This window comes from Lissotriton helveticus, chromosome 3_1 (assembly GCF_964261635.1).
Source record: "Lissotriton helveticus chromosome 3_1, aLisHel1.1, whole genome shotgun sequence".
Taxonomy (NCBI): domain Eukaryota; kingdom Metazoa; phylum Chordata; class Amphibia; order Caudata; family Salamandridae; genus Lissotriton; species Lissotriton helveticus.
Window position 1 is genome coordinate 816,988,266 of NC_136061.1, and position 25,765 is coordinate 817,014,030.

Consider the following 25,765-nt stretch of genomic DNA (forward strand, 5'->3'; position numbering starts at 1 on the left):
TCCAGTATTGGCCTTAGAGACCCGTCCTTTTTGGGGATTAGGAAGTATAGTGAGTATACTCCTGTTCCCTGTTGGTGCTGTGGAACCTTCTCTATGGCATGCTTTTCTAGCAGTGATATTACTTCCTGTTTTAACAGTGTCAGGTGATCTTGTTTCATTGGACGCTGTTTGGGGGGGATGTTTGGTGGGGTAGCTGTGAGTTCTAGGCAATAACCATGTTGGATAATTTGTCTTACCCACTTGTCTGATGTGATGTTTTCCCAGACAGGTAGGAACTGTGATAGGCGTCCCCCTACCGGTGTTATATGGTCTGGGGGAAGCTCTATGAAGTCACTGTTTTGGGGTTGGAGAGTTGCGGTTGTTGTTGTTTCCGCGACCTCTACCCTTGTTGTTGTTACCCCTGTATCCACCTCTAGAATTACCTCTGGGTGATGTAGGTGTAAAAGAGGTTTGCTGTTGGTTTGTACCTGTACTTTTGGATCCTCCTCTATAGGTGGATCTACGAAAGGAACCTCTTTGTGTCGGCTGCTGCAATGCTCCCATTGATTTAGCCGTTTCTGTATCCTTTTTCATTTTTTCTAGGGCCTCATCTGTCCCTGTGCCAAAAAGTGTTTTCCCATCAAAAGGTTGATTAAGTAACGAGGTTTGTACCTCTTGTTTGAATCCTGACACTCTGAGCCATGCATGTCTCCTTAGCATGATGCTTGTATTTGTCGACCTTGCCGCAGTTTCTGCCGCGTCTAGGGCGCACTTTATTGAAGTGTTAGTAATTAACTTCCCTTCTTGTATAAGTTGATCAGCTCTCTTTTGATGTTCTTTAGGGAGATGTTTGATGAGTGTTTCTAACTCATCATAATGCGCTCTGTCATACCTTGCAAGTAGTGCTTGCGTATTAGCTATGCGCCAACTGTTTGCCGCTTGAGATGCTACTCTCTTGCCAGAGGCATCTATTAGTTTAGACTCCTTGTCAGGAGGTGGCGCTTCTCCCGTAGATAAAGAGTTTGCTCTCTTGCGAGCGTTTGTGACCACTAGTGAGTCTAGAGGAATTTGTCCCTTAATGTATATTGGGTCTTTTGGAGCTGCCCTATATTTTTTATCAATTCTTGGGTTCAATACCCTAGCCCTCACTGGGTCTTTGAATATCTCTGATGTATGACTGAGAAGGCCTTTTAGCATTGGTAGTGTTCCTGATGTTCTTTGTGCAGTAGGTAGTGTCTCTAATAAGAAGTCCTGTACTAGAGGTTCTGTATGTAGGTCTACCTTATGAAATGTTGCTGCTCTAGTAATGAGTTGTGCAAACCCAGTATTGTCATCAGGAGGTGAAGGTTTTGAGGGATATGACTCAAGGTCGGTATCATTACCTGATCCCACATTATACTCCTCCCATGGGTCTGCCTCCTCTGGGATTGTGTCCTCATCATCCCCAGGGTGTCCCCCCTCCCCTGTGTCACTTTCTCCATCTGTTGTAGGTGTAGATGGACGTGTGGGAGGAATATCTGGCCTATTGTGAGGAATAGGCGGAGATGGTGTGTGAGGTTTGGGAGAAGGGGGAGGAGTTGTATTCGTCCCCATTGTTCTCTTCTTTGGATGAGCCTTGTCGTCCAAATGTTCATGTTTCCTCTTTTTAGGTAGCTCTGTGACTACCTTGCCAGTCTTTGGGTCAATAAACAAAGTCTTTTGTTTAGGATCCGTTCCGTGTTCCTGTGTCGGTACCGCAGTTTTCGGTTCCGAAAGGTGTCTTTTCTTTGAAATGTCCATTTGTATTTTCGGTGCCGAAGTTTTGTTCGGATCCGACTTCTTCGGTATCGAAGATGTCCCCGGTGTCGAGGGTGTTTTCGGCGCCGAAGCGTGCTTCGGTGTCGACATGGACTGCTTCGACTTCGAGCTTTCCTTTACTTGGTGCTTCGGTGTCGATGTGGTTGGTTTATCGGAACCGGAACCACTATGATGGGGGACCGAGTGTTTCGGTTTCTGTTTCGTTGCCGGGCTCGAAGGCGGGGCGTTGGAAACTTTTTTCGGTTGTCTGACCGGGCTCGAGGGCGGGGTCGACACCGTGCGGGGTCTGTTTTTCGGTAAAGGGACGTCGTCACTCACGGTTTGTTGGACGTCGAATTCCTCGACGTCGGACTCGTCCGCTTCTGACCCCGCCTCGTCGGCCTCTTCTTCCTCCTCTTCTGGTTGCTGGTCCTCGAACAGCTCCGGGATTGCTTGTGACTGCATTCTCGATACCTCGTGTCTTCGGGCTCGACGGTTTCTAATCGTCGACTTTGACGAGAACGCTGCACAGGCCTCACAGTCCCTGGATTCGTGTTCAGGGGACAAGCAGAGGTTGCACACTTCGTGTAGGTCCTTGTGTGGGAACTTAGCACCACACGTTGGACATTTTTTGAATGGAGTCCTTTCCATGGACCCCGGGCTGGACTACGTCGAGTTTCTCGTAGTCGTCGTCCTTCGAATCGCGTCGGTATGGAGTGAAGTCGCGTTCGATAACGATACCGTCGATTTGGAAAGGAATACGCGCCGGTTATAACCTTCTTTGTTGAAGTCGGTCCGGAGCGCTTCGATCCTCATCCGAACCCGATGGCGGAAAAAAACAATCTAAGGATGGAGCCGATGCCCATGCGCACTAACACAGAGAGGAGGAGTCACCTATGACGACAAAGACTTCTCCAGAAGAAAAACAAAGTGCAATCATCCGAGCCCAACACCAGATGGCGATCTATTCATAAATGTACCATCTGCAGCCCATATGCCTCGAACATTACTTTAGGCAAGAACTTTGGGTTTGTTCTAAGAACCACTTTATTCTGATGTAATTGTAGGAATGGTTCTTGTATTGTCAGTGCCTGTAATTCACTTACTCTCCTGAGTGAGGTAATGTCTATAAGAAAGGCCACCTTCCATGTAAGGAATTGTATTTCACACCTATGCATAGGTTCGAAAGGTGGTCCCATTAGTCTGGTGAGTACTACGTTGAGGTTCCAGACCGGTGCAGGTGGTAATCTTGGTGGAATGATTCTTAAGGCCTTCCATGAAGGCTTTTATCGCTGGCACTCTAAACAGGGATATGTGCTGCCTGTTTTGTAGGTACGCTGCTATAGCTGCTAGATGTACTCTGATAGATGTATACGCGAGATTACATTGCTGTAAGTGTAGTAAGTAGCAAATAATCTCCTCTGTTGATACGTCCAGAGGGTTGATATTATTAGTGGTACAGTATATAGCAAACCTCTTCCACTTAGCTGCGTAGCATGCTCTGGTGGTGGGACGTCGCGCTTGCTTAATTATCTCCATGCAATTTGGGGGTAGATCTAAGTACCCAAATTCTAGGATTTCAGGAGCCAGATCGCTAGGTTCAGTTGTGTGGGATCTGGGTGCATTATTTCTCCATGGTTCTGTGTAAGGTGCATGGGTAGAATTCTTAGCTTTTGGTGTGGCACTTGTGAGAGTTGCAAGAGCGTGGTGAACCACGGTTGTCGTGCCCACGTGGGTGCTACTAGTATCATGGTCATTGAGTGTTGTTGCAGCTTTCTGACCACTAATGGGATTAGTGGGAGAGGGGGAAAAGCGTATGCAAATTTGTTGGACCAATTTATCCATAACGCATTGCCCGGCAACAGGTGGTGTGGGTACCTGGACTCGAAGCTTTGGCATTTTGCGTTCTGATGAGTGGCAAAGAGGTCTATCTCTGGTTGTCCCCATCTTTGGAAGAATGGTTGCAGTATTTGTTGGTGCAGTTCCCATTTGTGTATTTGTTCCGACTGTCTGCTTAAGATGTCTGCTATCTGGTTTTGAACTCCTGGTAGGTGTTCTGCTAACAGACAGATGTTTTGAGGAATGGCCCATCTCCAAATTTCCTGCGCTAGTCTGGATAGTTGGAGAGAGTGCGTCCCCCCCTGTTTTTGAATATAATACATTGCTGTCATGTTGTCTGTTCTGATCAGGACTGCTTTGTTGGTAACATGCATTTGAAAGGCTTTCAATGCTAGAAACACTGCTAGTAGTTCTAGATTGATGTGCAGCCTTCTTTCCTGCACACTCCATCTTCCTTGTACTGTATATTTCTCCATATGCGCTCCCCATCCCGTGAGCGATGCGTCCGCTGTTATTGTCACCTGTGGAATTGGTTCTAGGAACGACCGCCCCTTGGCAATGTTTGTTGTGTTCCACCACTTCAGAGAGCGGTGTGTGCGGTCGTCTACCAACACCAGATCTGTAATCTGTCCTTGAGCCTGATTCCACTGTGTCGCTAAACATTCTTGTAGCGGACGCATTTGTAGTTTGGCATATGGTATTAGCAGTATGCAGGATGACATCATCCCTAATAGCTGCATGAACACACTTGCCGTTAATGAGTGTTGTGGCTGAAATCTTTGAATGATTGTAAGCATTGTCTGGATCCTGACTGGATTGGGGTATACCTTGGCTTTTTCTGTGTCTATAGTAGCCCCTAAATATTGTTGTACCTTGCTTGGTTGCAGGTGTGACTTTGTGTAGTTCACAGTGAACCCTAGTTGGTGCAGCATGTGAATTGTCTTCTGTGTGTTCTGAAGACATTCTTCTTGTGACTTGGCCTTTATTAGCCAGTCGTCCAAGTATGGGAAGACATGTATTTGTTGTCTTCTTAGGTGGGCTGCAACCACTGCTAGGCATTTTGTGAACACCCTTGGTGCCGTCGTGACACCAAACGGAAGAACTTTGAACTGATAATGTTGTCCTTCTACCACAAACCTTAGATATTTCCTGTGGGCTTTGTGAATCGGGATACGAAAGTAAGCGTCTTTTAGATCCAGTGTAGAAAGAAAGTCCCCTTTCTTCAGTAAAGGAAGTACTTGTTGGAGCGTGACCATGTGGAAATGTTCTGAATTTATGTATGCGTTGAGAGGTCTTAGGTCTAGTATTGGCCTTAGAGACCCGTCCTTTTTGGGAATTAGGAAGTATAGGGAGTATACTCCTGTTCCTTGTTGTTGCTTTGGAACCTTCTCTATGGCATGCTTTTGTAGCAGAGATAGTACTTCTTGTTTTAACAGTGCTAAGTGATCTTGTTTCATTGGACGCTGTTTGGGGGGGATGTTTGGTGGGGTAGATGTGAGTTCCAGGCAACAACCATGTTGGATAATTTGTCTCACCCACCTGTCTGATGTGATGTTTTCCCAGACAGATAGGAACTGTGATAGGCGTCCCCCGACCAGTGTTATATGGTCTGGGGGGAGCTGTATGAAGTCACTGCTTTGGGGTTGGAGAGTTGCGGGTGTCGTTTCCGCGACCTCTACCCTTGTTGTTGTTTCCTCTGTATTTACCTCTAGAATTACCTCTGGGTGATGTAGGTGTAAAAGAGGTTTGTTGCTGGCTTGTACCTGTATTTTTGGATCCTCCTCTATAGGTGGACCTACGAAAGGAACCTCTTTGGGTCGGCTGTTGCAATGCTCCCATTGATTTAGCCGTTTCCGTATCCTTTTTCATCTTTTCTAAGGCCTCATCTGTCCCTGTGCCGAAAAGCGTTTTCTCATCAAAAGGTTGGTTCAGTAATGAAGTTTGCACCTCTTGTTTGAACCCTGAAACTCCTTAACATGATGCTTGTGTTTATGGATCTTGCTGCAGTGTCTGCCGCATCTAGGGCGCACTTGATTGAAGTGTTAGTAATTAACTTCCCTTCCTGTATGAGTTGATCTGCCCTCTTTTGATGTTCTTTAGGGAGATGTGTGATGAGTTTTTCTAACTCATCATAATGCCCTCTGTCATACCTTGCAAGTAGTGCTTGTGTATTAGCTATGCGCCAGCTGTTTGCCGCTTGAGATGCTACTCTCTTGCCAGAGGCATCTATTAGCTTAGACTCTTTATCTGGAGGTGGAGCTTCTCCTGTAGATAAAGAGTTTGCTCTCTTACGAGCGTTTGTGACCACTAGTGAGTCTAGAGGAATTTGTCCTTTAATGAATATTGGGTCTTTTGGAGCTGCTCTATATTTCTTATCAATTCTTGGGTTCAGTACCCTAGCCCTCACCGGGTCTTTGAATATCTCTGATGTGTGATTGAGAAGGCCCTTAAGCATTGGTAGTGTTCCTGATGTTCTTTGTGCAGCAGGTAGTGTTTCTAATAGTAAATCCTCTATTTGAGGTTCTGCATGTAGGTCTACCTTGTGGTATTTTGCTGCTCTATTAATGAGTTGCGCAAAACCAGTATTATCATCAGGAGGTGAAGGTTTTGACGGATACAATTCAGGGTCGTTATCGTTATCTGACCCTACATTGTACTGTTCCCATGGGTCTGCCTCCTCTGGGATTGTGTCTTCATCATCCCCAGGATGTTCTCCCTCCCCTGTGTCACTTTCTACGTCTGTTGTAGGTGTAGATGGTCGTGTGGGAGGAATAGTTGGCCTATTGTGAGGAGTAGGAGAAGAGGGTGTGTCTCTAGGTTGAGGGGAAGGGGGAGGAGTTTTATTTGTCCCCATTGTTCTCTTCTTCGGAGGAGTTTTGTCGTCCGATTGTTCATTTTTCCTCTTTTTAGGTAGTTCTGTGACTACCTTGCCAGTTTGTGGATCAATAAACAGAGTCCTTTGTTTAGGATCGGTTTTATATTCCTGTGTCGGTACCGCAGTTTTCGGGTCCGACAGGTGTTTTTTCTTCTGACTGTCCATTTGTATTTTCGGCACCGAGATTTTATTCGGATCCGATGTCTTCGGTGTCGAGGTTGTTTTCGACGTCGAAGCGTGTTTCGGTGCCGACATGGAATGTTTCGACTTCGAGCTTTCCTTGATATGGAGCTTCGGTGTCGATGGCGGGGTGGGTCGTTTATCGGAACCACCATGATGGGAGACCTAGTGTTTCGGTTTCGTTGCCGGGCCCGAAGGCGGGCCGTCGGAAACTTTTTTCGGTTGTCTGACCGGGCTCGAGGGCGGGGTCGACACCGTGCGGGGTCTGTTCTTTGGTAAAGGGACGTCGTCACTCACGGTTTGTTGGACGCCGATTTCCTCGACGTCGGACTCGTCCGCTTCAGACCTCGCCTCGTCGCCCTCTTCTTCCTCCTCTTCTGGGTGCTGGTCCTCGAACAGCTCCGGGATTGCTTGTGACTGCATTCTCGATACCTCGTGTCTTCGGGCTAGACGGTTTCTAATCGTCGATTTTGAGGAAAATGCTGCACAGGCCTCACAGTCCCTGGATTCGTGTTCAGGGGACAAGCAGAGGTTGCACACCTCGTGTAGGTCCTTGTGTGGGAACTTAGCACCACACGTTGGACATTTTTTGAATGGAGTCCTTTCCATGGACTCCGGGCTGGACTACGTTGAGCTGGTCTTCTCGTAGTCGTCGTTCTTCGAAACGCGTCGAGATGGAAGTGTAGTCGCGTTCGATAACAATACCGTCGAATTGGAAAGGGTTACGCGCCGAATATAACTTTCTTTATCGAAGTCGATCCGGAGCGCTTCGATGCTCATCCGAACCCGATGGCAGAAAAAAACAATCTAAGGATGGAGCCGATGCCCATGCGCACTAACACCCAGAGGAGGAGTCATCGATGACGACAAAGACTTCTCCAGAAGAAAAACAAGTGCAATCATCCGAGCCCAACACCAGATGGCGATCTATTCATAAATGTACCATCTGCAGCCCATATGCCTCGAACAAAAATATTACCTATTTTTATAAATTGGTGTTGAATTTTTATTTTGTGTTGTGTCTTAATTATTTACTGAAATGGTATTTTTAAATGCTTTACATACCAGTCTTTGAAGTTAAGCCGGTCTGCTCGCAGCCAGGTTACCAAGGGTTGAGCATAGGAATAATTTTCTAAGACCTATGCTGAGTCCTATGATGTGTTAGTGGCCTTATTGCCAATGGCAGACCTGCATTTGCCCCTATCAATAACCCACTTTCCAATAACTATATGGTGTATAAATGGTTCAGCACGTAACTGGAATGGAGGAGAATGGGTGGGGGAGCATGAGCTAAAGAGAATCCAAAACGAATCATTATTACCTGTCCGTGTAGCGGAATAATGCACAGCATGTGAATCCAGAAAAGATTCATGCTGCTAAAAGGAAGCTTCCAAATTCGCCCAGAGAAGCTATCTCCAACAAATTCGAGAAAACCAGAAAAATGACCAATCCAAGCGCATCAACAGAAGTAAATATTTACTATCAAAGGATTTCACCACACCAGCAGCAACATGAACCCTACCCATGAACTGTGAAACAACCTCAGACTTTTTCTGCAACAAAATCTACAATTTCGACCCTCAAACGGATCTCATCAACCTGGCAATAAGTCATTCAGTTCCGAACATACGGTGATACCCTGACAGCATGAAACCCTATCATAACAGAGGAAACCACAGCAATCATGAAAACCATTTACTCTGGGGCCCTGTCTGACCCTTGCCCCCAACCCACCTTTGACAAATGCTCAACCATTAGCATAGCCCTCAGCCACATCCTCAATGCCTCAATCGATACAGTCACTTTGCTGGAAGCAATCAACCGTCCACACCCTCTTGAAGCTGCCCTCAGCTGAACTAGCCAATCTTGGAAACTATGAACCTATTTACATCTTACCATACCCCGCCAGGATTTTACAGAAAGCCATCAACAGAAGCCTTGCCGACCCAATTCACCAACCATCATCTCAACACCACGCAATCAGGTTTTAAGACTAGCCACAGTACAGAGACAGCCTCGACAGAAACCTCTGCCCTCATCCTTCGACATCGCTGCAGCCTTGAACAGTCTCCCATCCCATCCTGACGACTTCATGAGGCTGACCACCAAGAACCTGCCCTCAAATGGATCTGCACATTTACTACCAGAAGAACACAAGTCAAAATGTCACCATACTTCCCATAAGTCTGGAAACTCATTTGCAGAGTTCAGCACAGCTCCTTACCCAGCCGGACCCTTTTCAACACCCACATGGCACCGCTGACAGACATCATCCGTGCACACATCAGTACAAACCCACCTATGCCAACGACACATCTGATACTGTCCATCTCCGACAGAACACCTAACACCAGAAACAACTTCAACAAGGGCATAACTGAAGTGACAAACTGTCAACACGGACAAGATCAAAATAGTGATCTTTGAAAAATATGCCTCATTGTGGGATTCCATCTGGTGGCCTATGAACCTCTGACCCACTCCCAATCCCAACACACAATCAAGAAACTGCTCGATCGACTGGAAGATGGACATGTCCATCCAGGTCAACACAGTCGCCACCACCTGACTGGACTATGGGAACACCTGCTAAGGGGGAAATCACTAGCCAATTCACACAAACACTACAGCCAGTCCAGAACGCAGCAGCCCGACTGGTCCTCAACCTTCCACCCTGGTCTCTCATCATCTCACCCTTAAGGAACTATACTGGCTTCCTACACATAAGAGCGCACAGCTCAAGCTCCTCACCCACACAGAAAAAGGTGCTACACAACACAGGTCCTGCCTCTCTGATCAGGGGCTACCTGCAGTTCCACCGATCCACCGGGAAACTCTGCTCAGCTGTACTCTCACTTGCACAAGTACTATTCAAAAGCATAGCAGGAGTTTGCGCTCTCATGAATTGCTCTTAAAGCATGGAACGACCTTCCACACGACATTAGTCTCTCCTCAGCACTTCAAATCTGCAAGAAGTTAAAGTCCTGGCTCTTCAAGTAAGGCACCTTTAGGCCAGCACCACACACCTGTTCAGAGGTAGGATACGCTCGTGGGTGATTAGCGTTATAACCATTTGTTATTAAGATTTTTTTATAACAAAAGAATAAGGGCCAGATGTACGACGCGCAAAATAGAGCCTTGCAAATTGCGAGTTTTTTGTGGCTCGCAATTTGCTAGGCACTATTTTGGATGTACAACAGTGTGTATCACACTGTTTGCGATTCTTAACAGGGTCGCAAATTGAGAGGCTCATGAATATTAATGAGCCTCTCGCCATTTGCGACCCCATTGGGAATGGGACCCCTGCCTGCCCTTAAAAAATATTTTCCTCTGCATTTGCTAAGGGGAAGGGGTCCCCTGGGGACCCCTTCACCTTTGCGAGTGCATTACTACCCTCTTGAAGAGGGAGGTAATTTGAAAGTGTTTTGCGCCCGCAATTGCGGACGCAAAACATTCATACATGGGCAAGCGCTCGATATTCGGAAGGGGCGGCCCCTTCCTAATAACGAGTTGCAAAACCTATGTAGTGAGTCACAACTAAATTACGACTCGCTAGATAGGCTTTGTACATGGCCCGTGCATGTTTTTGCGTGTTCAAACGGGCTCGCAAACCTGTTTGTGCATGCAAAAACAGTCGTAAATCTAGCCCAAAGTCCCTACTGCATTAGCTTGCAGCATCTCAACAGAATAGTGAACCAGAGCAAGTAGATGTCGAAATAACAAACGCAGGGCCCATTCATGAACTCCAACACTGTTCGACATCAAAACCTTTGCTGATTAAAAACTGCATCTTTTAGAGGACTAGAAACTTAGTGGAACTTTTTTTTAAACCAAAGAAGGAAAAATTCAGGCTTTATCTGAACTGCTATTTGTTTGAGATGTATAAAAATTCTACATGTGCGTCTTAAAATACAAAAAAGGTTTTGGCGTTTCAGTGGGGACAAAAAGTAGTCAAGGTCATTAAAATATACCAGCTATTTACTATGCTGCCAAAGGTTTAGTAACTCATTTGAGAAGTATCAAGATAAGGAACTAAAATCCTGTTAAATTATGGAGTGTAGCCTGGGGTATCAGTGCAGCAATGTAAAGGACTGCTTTCAGTCAGGTAACTGTCACAGAGATATTATAAAAGAGACATTAAGTGAATGATTTTATTCAAAGTAGCATAGGTTTCCCCTAGCTAATTTTTCAATTACACATAGTACCAGGTCACCGAGTAGATGTAATGGTGTGCTCTACTAACCTGCCCCTGCGGCGACTGCGCAATGATGATCTGACCAGGTTGGATGGTGCTTCCTGTCGTAGTCTGCTGTCCTTGCTGCTGCCCCTGAACTTGGACAGCTGTGGGCTGCTGCGCCAGAGTAAAGTAGTACTGGACAGGTTCTGCAGGAGTCACAGCCTGACGCACCTCTTCCTACAGTATCAGAGGTGGGAGACAGGAAGGGGAATTAATTTGAAGCAGAGATGAGGTAGGAAAAGTCTTTTTGATATCAACTGAAAGAAATACTTTAAGGAATCTATTCTTTTGACTGCTCCAGAATGTTTTTAAAATCCAGCTTCTAAATCGATTGAAACAACTATTGCCCTTCCAGCGAAGTCCATGGCAGGAGGAGCAAACACCCTCCTCCCAGCCATTTTGTATGCACAGCTGAGAGTGTAGGATGTTTACAATCCCTGCAGCACAGTGAATTTCAGAGGGGCAAAAAGCTCTGCTTTATAGGGTGCTTGTAGCATCACAGCAGTTATTACTTGAAAAGGACAAATTACAAAGAAGGACTAGAACCAGTAAGGCGATCTCAGCAAATTAATAAACACCACAAACCCATTCAAACAGTAGTTTTCCTTTGTAAAATCGACAAGAGGTGACCCATAGAAATGTGGACGAGTTTGCATCTTTGCACTGGAGAAGCATAGTGTTGAAGAAATGGCACAGCTGCAAGTTCTTTAAGGCCAGGAAAACACAAATACCCAATAGTGTGTTAAAGTTTCAATGTGTGTCTGAAAAGTAAGAAGCTTCACATGCATCAATAATTAAAAGTAAAAAGATCCAACCCATTAACACAACTAAGAGAATGTAAAGGATGGAGATCAGCTGTATAAGTACACACCCAAACCTTCACATGCCTGATTATTTGTTATATTTATATTGAAAATGTAAGCACATAAAAAAAACTGCCAGGTAATAGGAACTGTTTTCAACAGAGGCTAAATTTGACAAGCAGAGCAATGAAGAGAGTGGATCTTGGTTCCACTTGCACCACACATGTTGAAGAGGGATATATATAAGCTGAACGTCTAGAGAAGGACAAGTGTCAGGCAGCAGCTGTAAGCATCTGACTGAAAGCTCCTTCCAGCAATACAGCTTCCAGTCAAGGATGTTTACAGCAGCAGCAGCTGCCAAAGCAAATGAATTTCAGTCCGTGAGAAACTCTTTCTTGCAGTTGAGTGGTGAGAGAGGTCCAACCAATCATAAGCCAGTGCCAAGATCTTCAAGGCTCTGTATTTCGGGGAAGAGATTCACAACCAATGCTTTTGAGAGAGGCAAGATTAGAGTTATACAGCAAAAGGAGACTACTGTTCAAACACACTGTTAAGATATCTTCAGACCACAAATCCCCTAGCACCTAGTATACACTGTCTCATTATATGTTATGTACTCCAAAACATAGCCACCACTTTCCATTTTCTGCAGTCAACACTAAGAACTTTGCACATGAAGTGGACAGCAAATATAGCCTCAAAGGGATGCTGCTGTAAGATCAGCCAGAAGCTTGGGAATACTAGTGAAGTGCCAGTTAGAGAACTTAGTCAACATCACAGCTGCAACACATTTATAAAGCAACAAGGTGAAATAGCATGTAGGTTTGCAGAATGGGCACATGTAAGGGGAAAGAGGAGTAGAGAAGACTGAAGAAATACATTCTTTAAGGTGGTTAATGTGATGAATTATGGTCAATGATGAGCAAAGTGAGAATTCTGATGGTGAATATTTGGTATAGCAAGTGTTCAGATTCCACAAACATTGCTTTAATCCTGGGCTCACCAAGCAAGTCAACTACAAGAACAAATGAATCACTTAGTGCACCTGCAGACTGCAGTACTGACAACAAACGCATTACGAATAGTTGCTTGGCAAAGGTATAGGTCTAAGCTCCTTCTTGAAGGTTGAAATAGGTTGTCTTAGTACAGCCATCAACACCTCTGAGTGTTCAAAATAAACACCCTTTAGAGCTGCATTGTACCCTCATGAAGAGGGTTTTCTTCTGCAAAGTAGTAGTGGGAGCATTACTGGGTTGATAATGAGGACAGGGGTTCCTAGATGAGGCAGTGTTTCGAAGATTTAGATGCTTAATGGTCCCATTGGAGTTTAAAGGCACTGGACAGATCAGTTACATAGTACTGCCCACCATTTGCCTTAAAGGGAGGATTTTCTAGTACATGGAGACTGGCGTATATGCCATTTTCCACCTATATTGTCAAAAGAGATGCGACTAGAATAGTTTGAGATTCCTTGCTAATGACCAATCTCTGTTGTGGAAAGAACCTGGAAGCAGGGATGGTAGGGAGTGCTACAGGTACCAATAGGTGCATTCGTGCAGAAGACATTTTAAAAATAGTATTCCTAAACATTATGCAAGAAGCAGCATTTGCAAATGAGACTCCTTACCTCTTTATGCTTTATGGCATGCGACATATAAACGGGAAGCTTCTTTTACACATTTAGTGGCCTACTACTGAGAATAAAATGGGTCCCAAGATGGCTGAAACAAAAGCTTGCTATTTTAGCATTCTTAAAGCACCCGACTACACCTGGGACACACAGGGTGAAAGAAAAAGTGATTTATTAAGACAAGGATGGAAGCAGTAGTATTGCACATAGGGAAAAACTCAAAAAAATATATAGCTTGAAAAAGAATACCTCTTCATATGCAAAACACAGCTTTTTGGAACTTCTAAATAGCTTTATAATTTCCAAGTCAATATTACAATGGCATTCACATCTGTCTTTCACAGGAAGTTAGGTCTAGGAGGAGCTACACGGGATGATTTTGTTTTTAACAATTTGTATCCAGGATGTAAATGGTCACCAAACCAGAGGGAGAAAAAACAACTATAATACTAAAAATAGGGTCTGGCAAATTGAAGTGACATCTGACTAGAATAGGCTGGTCAGGGTAAATTATCAAAATGCAGCACAGTAGCGGAATACAAGATGGCAGTTATTTTGGACAAGGACAAATTCATTTAGCATCGTTCAACATTCAAAACATAGAAAGAAGTAGGATGACAAAAGGAGAAAACAGGTCTCTCCTCCCCATCTCCAGTACTTCATGTATACGCTCCCTTGCACACCTTCCAGTCAAAAAGTCTATTTAATCATTTCTCACCTGTCGTTTAGGGGGCTTGAGCTCATCTCTGGGAACAATGTCGATAAGGAAGTCAAACTGATCAAACTTTGTGATAGCCATAGCGATGTCATTCCTCTGCTCAGCAAGAAAAGCAAAAAGAAACATCAGAATAGGAATAAGAAGTCAGAAAGTAATTGAAACTGTACTCAACATCGCTGTACTACATAATGCCTGGTTTGTGGTGAACCACTCTGCTCCTGGCAGATACCACGGTCTTTTCTGAATCCAAGTTTTATATTTAATAAATGGGTGTAACCAATTATTAGACAAACATCACAATAGCAAGTACTATAGATCTGCAACAGACCTTTTTACCCATGCTCAAAGTAGTCTGCCTCTTAATCATAAAAGCTTAACATTCGATGCACAATCAAATTTCGTTGTTTGCAAGGAAAATGGACTGAATGCCGTAATAAACATTTCAGGGGAAGGCAAAGTCTCGATTTTGTCGAGTGGCTGTGCTAGAGTCAAGTAGGTGAATTGTGAAATCTAAGGGATTTTACGGCAAGGTGAGAGCTGAGTAAGACCTATTTTAAAAACGTTTTCAAACTATTTCAGGAACAGAAATTGGAGCGTGCTGATGCGGATTTGAAAAACAAAACAATACTCAATTTTGCTTAGAGTAAAACAGCAAACATCTAAGTGTCAATAGTACACAGGCATGGCCAAGTTAAAGATGGCTGCTGGCCGAAGACGCTGAAGTACAGTTGTGTGTGTTGGTGTAATATTGGTATAGTATGTCAGATGACCCAATGGAACTTCCCGAGTCCATGTGCAGATTAAACAAAGGCAAGCAGTGATTATTGGGGCCTCGTCATCGACGGAAGAAGGCACCACTCTGAGCGAGGCTGTTTTCTTTCAGGGAGCCAGCATTTGAATAGCGGTTTAACAACCATGCAGAGAATGTCTAACAAGCATTTACAATGCTACGGTCTCGGCATTGCAAAAGTTAGAGCTATTAGCATTGTAAATGAATGCGAGTTTAAGGTCTTGACATTGTAAATGACAAGGTCTTTTATTTATGTTTTAAAAACAAAAACATAAATAAAAGTCATTTACAATGCCAATAGCTCAAAGTCGCGTAATGTGTATGCCAAACTACATTAGCCTCCTGACGAGTGCCCTTTCACTTAATTTTTTACAAATGAAAGCCCTGGCATTTTTTTTTAACAAGTTAAGCACGGGTGGTGTCCGTCCGTGTGTGCACGGCAGTGGTGGTGTCCGTCCGTGTGTGCACGGCAGTGGTGGTGTCCGTCCGTGTGTGCACGGCAGTGGTGGCGTCCGTCCTGGTGTGCACGGCAGTGGTGGTGTGCGTGTTGGTGTGCACGGCAGTGGTGGTGTGCGTGTTGGTGTGCACGGCAGTGGTGGTGTGCGTGTTGGTGTGCACGGCAGTGGTGGTGTGCGTGTTGGTGTGCACGGCAGTGGTGGTGTGCGTGTTGGTGTGCGCGGCAGTGGTGGTGTGCGCGGCAGTGGTGGTGTGCGTGTGTGCGCGGCAGTGGAGGTGTGCGCGGCAGTGGTGGTGTGCGTGTGTGCGCGGCAGTGGTGGTGTCCGTGTGTGCGCGGCAGTGGTGGTGTCCGTGTGTGCGCGGCAGTGGTGGTGTGCGTGCGTGTGTGCGCGGCAGTGGTGGTGTGCGTGCGTGTGTGCGCGGCAGTGGTGGTGTGCGTGCGTGTGTGCGCGGCAGTGGTGGTGTGCGTGCGTGCGTGCGCGGCAGTGGTGGTGTGCGTGCGTGCGTGCGCGGCAGTGGTGGTGTGCGTGCGTGCACGGCAGTGGTGGTGTGCGTGTGTGCACGGCAGTGGTGGTGTGCGTGTGTGCACGGCAGTGGTGGTGTGCGTGTGTGCACGGCAGTGGTGGTGTGCGTGTGTGCACGGCAGTGGTGGTGTGCGTGTGTGCACGGCAGTGGTGGTGTGCGTGTGTGCACGGCAGTGGTGGTGTGCGTGTGTGCACGGCAGTGGTGGTGTGCGTGTGTGCACGGCAGTGGTGGTGTGCGTGTGTGCACGGCAGTGGTGGTGTGCGTGTGTGCACGGCAGTGGTGGTGTGCGTGTGTGCACGGCAGTGGTGGTGTGCGTGTGTGCACGGCAGTGGTGGTGTGCGTGTGTGCACGGCAGTGGTGGTGTGCGTGTGTGCACGGCAGTGGTGGTGTGCGTGTGTGCACGGCAGTGGTGGTGTGCGTGTGTGCACGGCAGTGGTGGTGTGCGTGTGTGCACGGCAGTGGTGGTGTGCGTGTGTGCACGGCAGTGGTGGTGTGCGTGTGTGCACGGCAGTGGTGGTGTCCGTGTGTGCACGGCAGTGGTGGTGTCCGTGTGTGCACGGCAGTGGTGGTGTCCGTGTGTGCACGGCAGTGGTGGTGTCCGTGTGTGCATGGCAGAGGTACATGCATCATCAAAATTATTAATTCATATAAATAAGGTCACCATAAATTACACATTTAAAAAGCTTTGACCGTAGCTCACAGAACAAGGTGAATTCTCTCATGGAGTATGGGAGTGTAGCGCAATTCCTAGCTTTTGTGGCAAGTAGGTCAGGGATCTGATGTTGTGTAAGGCAGTTCACCCGGACCCAAAGAACTGCATTATTAGGCCTCATGGAAAAAAGTTTTACGCATTTGGGGCTGTTTATTGCTAAGAGGTGCACTGCGCTGAACAGGTGTATAAAGGACGCTCCTGAGGTAGCGCTTAGACCCATATGCAGCAAGAGAGGTATATTATTTTGCAAACTTCATTTTGTCAGGCCGTTGCCTGCTTAAATAAGAAATGTGTGTGGCTTGTGGATGTCTAACATTATCATGCATGAGCGACTTCTATGCTTAGTTTTACCTGCTTTCATTCATGTGGTCATCCATGGTAAACCCAAGTTATACTATACTGTACCCACCACTCTGGATCGTTTTGGCATAGTGATGGTGCACGTGCTATTTCTTCGTGTTGAACATCTAGTTTTGGAAATGTCAATAAAGCTGTATATTAAAAGAAATAATACAATGAACAGTGCCCCTGTTAGGGCAAGGCAATGGAGCCAGTAAGCAGCGGCCATCTCATCCCCCAGATGCCCGGCATGTTGTGGAGTCACTGTCACGTACATCACACATGTATATGCGCTGACAGTTGTGATTCTTAAAGGTCCCATTTTACGGTTCCAAACAAGAGCTGAATCTCAGAGATGACCTCACTCAACGAGCTACATTCTTTACGAGTTATCGTTCATATCAATAAGACTAGGTGTAAGGAACACTGAACACACAACGCCAAAATCAAAATGTAAGGCAGGCCATTAATTCAGTCTTAGGCTTCGAATGGGACCTAGCAATGTTCTTGACTGGCAGGACTCTTGCGCCACTTTGTCTCCTCTTGCAGGACCACGTTAACACCTCATCCATTAACACAGATTGACAAGAAATGCACATTAAAGCAGGAGTGATGCAATTGCTTGGGAACTGAGAATGGCATAATGTTTTGATTCCAGATGACGCGAGGGGGGAAAAAAAGGCAGAATCAGACTCCTGTCGCCGTTCAAACGTGGAACCAGCTGTTGACTGTGGCACAAAATGTGATTATATTCCAATTCATGAACGTATGCTTTGCGAGGTCGTGCCTCGAGTGAGTAGCAGTGATTAAAAATCAAATTTAGCAATGTGGAAACAGCGTACTGAATGTTTTTGGTACGTGGGGCAACCTAGAACAGCACATACTTGACACAAGACAACTAATTATCTAACTGCAAAGTCAACCGATCGGCGGCGGATGAAGAAAAGAAGCCTGCTTGAAGGGGCAGCCATATGTGTGTTATCAGCGCCGCGCACTGGTATGCAGACTCCCCTTGCATACCAGCAGGCGCGCGTCGCGATCCGGGCTGCATTCGCATGCTCTGGATACAAGACCTGGCCGCGCGCACAACGTTATCCTATGGGGAAACGCTGCGCGCGGCCAGGTCTTGTCTCACTTCGGCGTCTCAGACTGCTGAGACGCCGACAATAGTTCTCTGGCGAGAACGCGCTTTCAGCGCGTTATAGCCGAGCCCTAAAAATTGTTGGAGTGCTCAGAGGGTGGCATCGTTGGTGTCAAAAGGCCACAGACAGCTTAAGGAAGACTAGGAGGCAGTAGTCCCTGTGAATATACATCCTCGGAGTATCAATCAAGAGAATCCTCAGTGTAGCATTTTGAATGAACCACACATTACCTCTGAAGTGGTTTGTAGCAGCAAAGATGATCTTGAAGCAGTCTGAAAATTTACTCACCCTAGGAAATGGAAGTGGCACTATATGGAAGATTTTAGGATTTGTACGGTCTTAAATTAAATACTCCACTGAAAGAAGAATTGACAAGATGAGGTACAAGAGACTTATGGCAGACATTCAATGAAAGGCAGGGAAGACTATGCACCAGATAGATTAGGAGATCCAAGTATTATCAGCTACAATCATGGTGGGCAACTCTGGAGTGGATGCGGTGATATGGAAGCGGTGATATGGTACTGGGACTTTCGCGAGGTCGAAGACCAGAAATACACTGAACTATCCTTAATATGGAAGGATGGCATGATAGAGGGAGTCATAAGATAATTATGGCAAGTATTTTAACACATTATATTCAGTGCTGAAAGCAGTGCCACTTGAAAGAAAGCATTTGTTTACGATCCACAGGGCCTACTAGATCCAGAGTATGCCGTCAAAGATGGCCGGTCAAGACATTGCCGGTGTACAATTGCACTTCTGACAACCAGACAGTATAAACGTTTACTCAATGTCCAGCATAAGTAAGCTCATCAGCGACATAATAGGACATTGTTTTGAGGTATGCCCCCAACTTGTGTTCTTTGGGATAGGTCCTGATCTGTATATAGGGTCTAACTCTGCTAAGGTGAAGCTTATCTTCTATCTGGTTTTATTGGCGAGGAGGAAGATATGTGGTCTTTGGAGGTCAAATTCACCTCTTTTTCAATATCTTCTCAAAAACATTAACTTAATAAGCCAGGGGGTCATAGCTTGTGATCGACGGAGCTATGAAAGGGTGTAGAAACATTACATTGATGGGCAAACAACTACATGGCCCGATGATTAAGTCATATAAACTCTGCATTCAATGCTGGTGGGGCCAGATACAAACAGCAATAATCTTTGGCGGGGTAAGTTCCCGGTTGTTGAGGGAATCTACGCTGGTAAGAAAGCAATGATGGGATTAGGACTTAAAACAAGCATTGACATAGCCAATAGGTCTCGCTTTTCAGACCTTAGAAGTATTTATTTAGTTATGCAGCACAATATCCTTAGTGCAACAACATCAACTGTTGCATTGCTAAACACTTATAAGGTTCAAAAGCGAGACCTATTGGCTATGCCAATGCTTGTTTACATAGTAACTTGAGTATCAGCTACGCCCTACTCCCAAGCATTACAAAAGGGGGTGGTGATGGACGGAGCATCTGAACCAATCAATCAAACACTCACACCCAGTCAAAAGATCTGGGTTTGATCCATCACCGTTCTTTAGCCCACTCTGCCACCCCAGTTCAGACATGGCTATATGCAAATCAGTCTGACCCTGTGCCTCATGGGAACAGTCCAGCCCGAACTGCCAAGCCATGCCTTCCGTGGACCGGAAACAAGCTTCCGAGGACCTGTTTCTGGCATTACAGGAGAGGGAAGGAGAGGGAAGGTTATGCAGCACAATATCCTTAGTGCAACAACATCAACTGTTGCATTGCTAAACAGTTATAAGGTCCAAAAGCGAGACCTATTGGCTATGCCAATGCTTGTTTACATAGTAACTTGAGTATCAGCTACGCCCTACTCCCAAGCATTACAAAAGGGGGTGGTGATGGACGGAGCATCTGAACCAATCAAACACTCACACCCAGTCAAAAGATCTGGGTTTGATCCATCACCGTTCTTTAGCCCACTCTGCCACCCCAGTTCAGACATGGCTATATGCAAATCAGTCTGACCCTGTGCCTCATGGGAACAGTCCAGCCCGAACTACCAAGCCATGCCTTCCGTGGACCGGAAACAAGCTTCCGAGGACCGGTTTCTGGCATTACAGGAGAGGGAAGGAGAGGGAAGGAGAGGGAAGGAGAAGGAGAGAGGGAGAGGGAAAGAGAGGGAGGGAGAGAGAGAGAGGGAGGGAGAGAGAGGGAGGGAGAGAGAGGGAGAGAGAGGGAGGGAGAGGGAGGGAGAGAGAGGGAGGGAGAGAGAGGGAGGGAGAGCGAGAGAGGGAGGGAGAGAGAGGGAGGGAGAGAGGGAGAGGAGGAAGAGAGAGAGGGAGATTTAGAGAGATATTTAGAGAGATTTAAAGAGTGAGATTTAGAGAGATAGATTTAGAGAGATTTAGAGAGATTCAGAGAGGGAGAGATAATTAGAGATTTAGAGGGAGATTTAAAGAGTGAGATTTAAAAACAAAGATTTAGAGAGATTTAAAGAGATTTAGGGAGATAGATTTAGAGAGATTGAGATTAAGAGAGATTGAGAGAGATTTAGAGAAAAATTGAGAGAGGGAGAGATTTAGAGAGAGGGAGAGATTTGGAGAGATTTAAAGAGTGAGATTTAGAGAGATAGATTTAGAGACAGATTTAGAGAGATTCAGAGATTTAGAGAGAGAGTTGTAACTGTGCTGGCAAAAATGTGATTACATCTGAGTATATAAGGCACCAACCAGTGCTTTAGTGCCAACCTGTGGTACTTTTCCTATGCTGCATTAGGGGGTGTCAAGAGGAACCAATAGTGTATTAATAACAGCATATTGGGATCCTATCAAAGGTAGCACTAACTCGCTGGAGAGGAGAGTGGACAGTGAGGAATCTATCGGAAGATGTGTCAACGAGGAAAAAGTTCACTTTTTCTTCTGATAGATACATCTTTCCGCTGATACTTACCTTATGATGCTAAACACAGATTTTTAGCGTACTTTTTAAGCCACGCCCTAATTACATCATCCACGGCCCTTTGAGAGCCACCCCCCCCTCTTTTTTACATCCCACTTAAAGCACTGGCTAAACCTAAAACAGTCAAAGGAGACGAGGAAGGCTGTAAAATGCAGTATCGGGGATAATAAAAATGCTTACACTGTGCAGTCAGACTTTGGTGATTTTAGGCTATGGGCAAGAGAGAGTGAGGTGAGCCAGAGTAGTCTGGACTGTGACTGTCTAAAAGGAATGCTTCTTTCTGTCTACAATTAACTGCTAGCATGTTTCACAGGGTAGGTGGATTCAAATTACATTTGACCAGTTGCTAATGAGTTCGGCTGGATTCCCTTCTGGCATGTGGAGTTTGGAAATTAGAATTCAAGCACCCACCAAAAATGTGAAGTTCTAAAATAAACACCAAGCACAACAATGGGCATTAGCAGTTTATTCCAAGATGCAGATGGAGCCACCTGGACATTCATCAGAGCAGGTTATTGTATATCCAAAACAAAACATGCTATTTCCTGGATTCAGTAGAAACCATTTATAACTGGTCAAATTAGGTTACACCAGGGATGCGAGCAGAACATAGCATTTTTATACCCTGCATCCATGACCACAAAAATAATCCATGTTCCAAAACGTTTGTCATTAAAGTGTCCTTGTAGTGTCATACCTTGGATTGCAATCTGTTTTATGTAGTAATATTGGAATAGAGGCTGAAGCATATGCATAACGCATGTTTATATGAAAATACAATTTGATATTTATTGCAGAATGTAGTTCTTTTGCTATAATCATGGCACCCTGTTAAAAGTAAAGCGCGGGTGCCGCGATTATAGCAAAAGTAAAGAAATAGATTTTTTTATTTCTTTATTTGTTATAATCGCGGCACCCGCGATTTTTTTTTAACATTAAAAGTAAAGCGCGGAGGGTGCGTTGCTTAGCAGGCCGACATGGCGGTCGTGTGCTAGCCAGCTCCGTCCAGCCCATCATTAATCCGACGTTTATCCTGGCTCCTTCGGACCTTAACCAAGTCCTGAAGGGGGCATCTCGGTGCCAGTCACCTGTGGGGACAGTCCGGTGAGCAGTGGCGGTGTCTGGAGCAGATGGGTGCTGCAGCACCATGTCCACGAGGTGCGGCCTGGTCTAAGGTGGCAAAGCAGAGTTTGGCGAGCCCTGGAGGTGGCACTGGCCGCGCGGCTATCTGGAAGAGCCTGCGGCGGCGGACAGTATTCCCGACGGCTTGGTGGTGACAGCGGTCGTCGTGGGGCGGCCCCGGGGTCCAGGCGGTACCTGCCGGTGAGGAGCTGAGGGAAGAAGGAGGCGCCCTAGCCTGCGGGGGGACCCTGCTGCACCCACCTACTGCGCCCGGGACAGAAGCCAGATTCTGGGGCCATCGAGCTGCTTTTTGCTCCGGGGGACCGGCGGCTTTATCGGGCAGCGGGGGTGGCGGGGAGAGCCCGGTGGGGGCTGCCGGCCTCATAAGTCATCAGGAGATTGCTGCGGTAGGGCCCTAGTGGCAGAGCGCCACAAGTGTGGGCCCCATTCTCCCCCCCCCCTTTCCCCTTTCCCCTCCTCCCAGCCTGTTGTAGGTGCCCGGGGATCGGCGGCTATGTCGGGCTGCGTGGGGGGTGCCCAGGGAGTGTGGCCTGGTTCTACCTTGTGCTCCGGGGGGCCTTGGATTGGTGGCATGAGACGGGCATTGTGGAGGCCCTGGTACTTGGAGACCCTTGATCTGGCACGGCGGTGGGCCTGGCCGGGTGACTGGCCTTTGGTAGTGCTCCGTCGTGGCTCAGTGCCTGGTGAGGGGCCTAGAGGGGTGGCGCTGCCGCCGGAAGACGTCGCTTGATGGACTGCCGACCATTGCTGCTGCTTGGGCCTTGGGTTACGGGTCAGCGGGGGTTCCGCAGACTGGCCGTGGCCCCCCGGTGGTGGATTGCGGGCCCTGGCTCGGGGGTGCCTTCCCTACTTCTGCTCTACCTTTGCTCCTCCTTTGGGATCGGGCCGAGTGACGCGGTGGCCTGCAGCGTTTCGGAGCTGGGGCGGACTCAGTGTATGTGCCTAGCCAAGTCATATTTGGGCTCTCCGGGGGTCCGTGACAAGTCATCATGACGAGAGACATGGGTGGCAGTGGTTCCACGAAGCACGGTCCTATAAAGAAGTTCACTGGCCTGGGAGTGACAGGCGGTGCAGTCGGGGGAGCCCAAGAGGCTGCCCTGACAACGTGGCAGCAATCACCCAATCCAGAGACATGTTGGATGCCAAAATTGGTGCGGTGGGCGCGGATGTTATGCTGCTGCGTCAAGACCTACGGAATGCGGTGTCCCGCATCACGGAGGCCGAGACCCGCATCTCAGGGGTGGAGGATGACGTTTCGGTCCTCAAGCATAAGGTGGTGAACTTGGAAGGCATCCAGAAGGGTCTGGCGGAGGGACGGGCAAGGCGGAACAACCTGCGCTTTGTTGGATTCCCGGAGGGGTGTGAGAAGGGCAATATGGAGCGCCTTCTCACTCAATGGCTGGAAAGCTGGCTTCCTCCCGATGCGCTGTCTCGGTGCTTTGTCGTGGAGCGAGAGCAGAGGGCGCTCATTCAGAAACCACCGGTGGGGCTCGCCCACCACACCTGTGATTGCGGGGTTGCTTTAACTCAAGAGGATTTCTTCAAATGGACTGATGAGACTGAGAGGGTGCGGGTACATACGCCACCTGGGTTGCAATCCGATTTATCTCTGAGTGAGGGGCCATTGAAGAATCCCCGTGGACAGCGCTGGCAGGGGCACAGAAGATCACTGTCCCAGAGGCATTCCGTCTCCTGCGGGGGCCTCCTCTCAAAGAGATTCAGCTTCCCAACATCAGCACGCAGATCCTTGATTCTGGTGCAGTCAGTGGCGCCGAGATGCTCCTCCAATTGGACTGTGTGTTACTTTAAAATTTGGTATGCTGAGAGAGCCCCTAAGAGGGCTGAACCCCCACCTGTTTGGTATGTGTGGGGAGTGTATCTGGGGGTCATGGGCTGTGAGTTGGGGATCCATTGGTGGGTGCAGACTGCGCCTCCCCGTTGGGGGTACGGTGTTGATCCCGCCGCAACAGGTACTTCAGTGTTCTTGAGGTATTGGGTGGGGGTTTTGTTGTAGGACTGGGGTTTGGTTGGGGGTTTGGGTTGCGCTTTTATACTGGGCACGCCACTATATGCACACACACACTGCCGGGTCCTCCTGTTCATAATACACCATGCTTGATGCCGGATGGCTAGTGGGGAAGTAGATGTTCGGGTGTCGGCGGGCACCCTCCGAGTCATGAGCTGGAACGTGCGTGGGGTCCTGGACAAGATCAAACGGGGGGCTGTCCTGCGTCAGGCCATGAGAGCCGGAGCTGATGTCCTTCTGCTGCAGGAGACCCATTTGATGGGTTCCAAGGTCCTTTGCCTGCAGCGCTATGGCTTCCAGCGGGTCTTTCATGCTGGGTTTATGCAAGGTTCTAGGGGGATGGCGGTTTTGATTTACCGCAGGGTCCCCTATGTACATTCGCAGCAATGGTTGGATCCACAGGGGCGCTACGTGTTCATTCGGGGCATGATTGGGGTGGATCCCGTTGTGTGTATGCCCCTCCCCCGTTACAGTGGTCCTTAGTTGAGCGGCTGCTCTCTCTGTGGGTAGATATGCCGGATGTGGCCTCTGCAGTGAGTGGAGATTGGAATGATGTTATGGATATGGGTAGAAACAGAAGTAGGATGGGAGGTGGCCAGAATAGGACGCACCCCACGAATTGCACACCCTGGTTACTAGCCTGGGTGGACACCTGGCGACACATACATAGAGACAGGAGGGAATTCACCTACCTTTCGGCGGTACATATATCATTCACTAGGCTAGATTATATGTTGATCCCCCTGGCAACGGTGAAGAATTTGATGTCTGCTGTGATCCTCCCCAGGGGGCTGTCGGACCCCTCACCGGTGTTTGCGGAGTTGCGGCTGGGTAGAGGGCGCCAGCCCTTTCGCTGGCATCTAGCGGTATGGCATTTGCAGAATGCCGAATATGAAAAACACATGCAGGAGGCGATTGCCGACTACTTTCTCGCTAATGTGGGATCGGTTTCTAGCGCGGTAGCGCTCTGGGAGGCACTGAAGCCCACTCTATGAGGGGGGTGGATGTAGCATGGTGCATGGCGGCCCCTAGACAACGTCGGGATGAATTGGTCAGGGTGGAGGCAGAGGTGGGGGCCCTTGAGCGTCGGAGACGGGGAGCGAGCGACAGTCTGGTGGTGCGTCAATTGCTGCAAGCACAGCAGTCGTATGCCTCTCTCCTACTAGAGGAGGCCCGTCAAGTCTGACTCGCGACACGAAGCAGAATCTGCCAATGGGGCGATAAGTCGAGCAAAATGCTACATCGGCTCGGTCAGGGCGTTTTTCATCCACAGGTCCTTCCAGGGGTGCTGGATGAGTGGGGCGCCGCTAACAAACCCCAGGGACATAGCGGAGAGCTTCGCCACTTATTATGCTGAACTATATGCTCCGCGGGTGTGTCTACCCGAGGCAACGGTGGACAAGTTCATTGCGGATCTCCCGCCTAAGGGGGTGTCCGATGATATACGTCAACGGCTTGAGCTCCCCCTATCGGTGGAAGAACTGAGCAAAGCACTGGGGGAACTTAATACTGGGAAGGCCCCGGGGCCCAATGGGTTCCCCGCTGAGTTCCATCATCGGTATAATCTACAGCTGGCATTTTACTATTGGGCAGCAGGGGAGGAGGCCACGGAGACCGGTCGGCTCCCCCCGGACAGGCGACATGCAGAGGTGGTGGTGTTTCATAAG

General features: G+C 47.6%; 1 protein-coding gene across 5 annotated transcripts in view; it reads right to left on the reverse strand.

Annotated features, from left to right (window-relative positions):
* NFYC (nuclear transcription factor Y subunit gamma) overlaps window positions 1-25,765 on the reverse strand; it is a 246,035-nt gene that overhangs the window by 116,477 nt on the left and 103,793 nt on the right. For all 5 annotated transcript variants that reach the window (XM_078681098.1, XM_078681100.1, XM_078681101.1 and 2 more), the window contains exons 5-6: window positions 14,038-14,133; window positions 10,893-11,063 (exon numbers count right to left, since the gene is read on the reverse strand). In XM_078681098.1, the coding sequence (XP_078537224.1) occupies window positions 10,893-11,063; window positions 14,038-14,133 (267 nt within the window). The remainder of the gene's footprint in view (window positions 1-10,892; window positions 11,064-14,037; window positions 14,134-25,765) is intronic.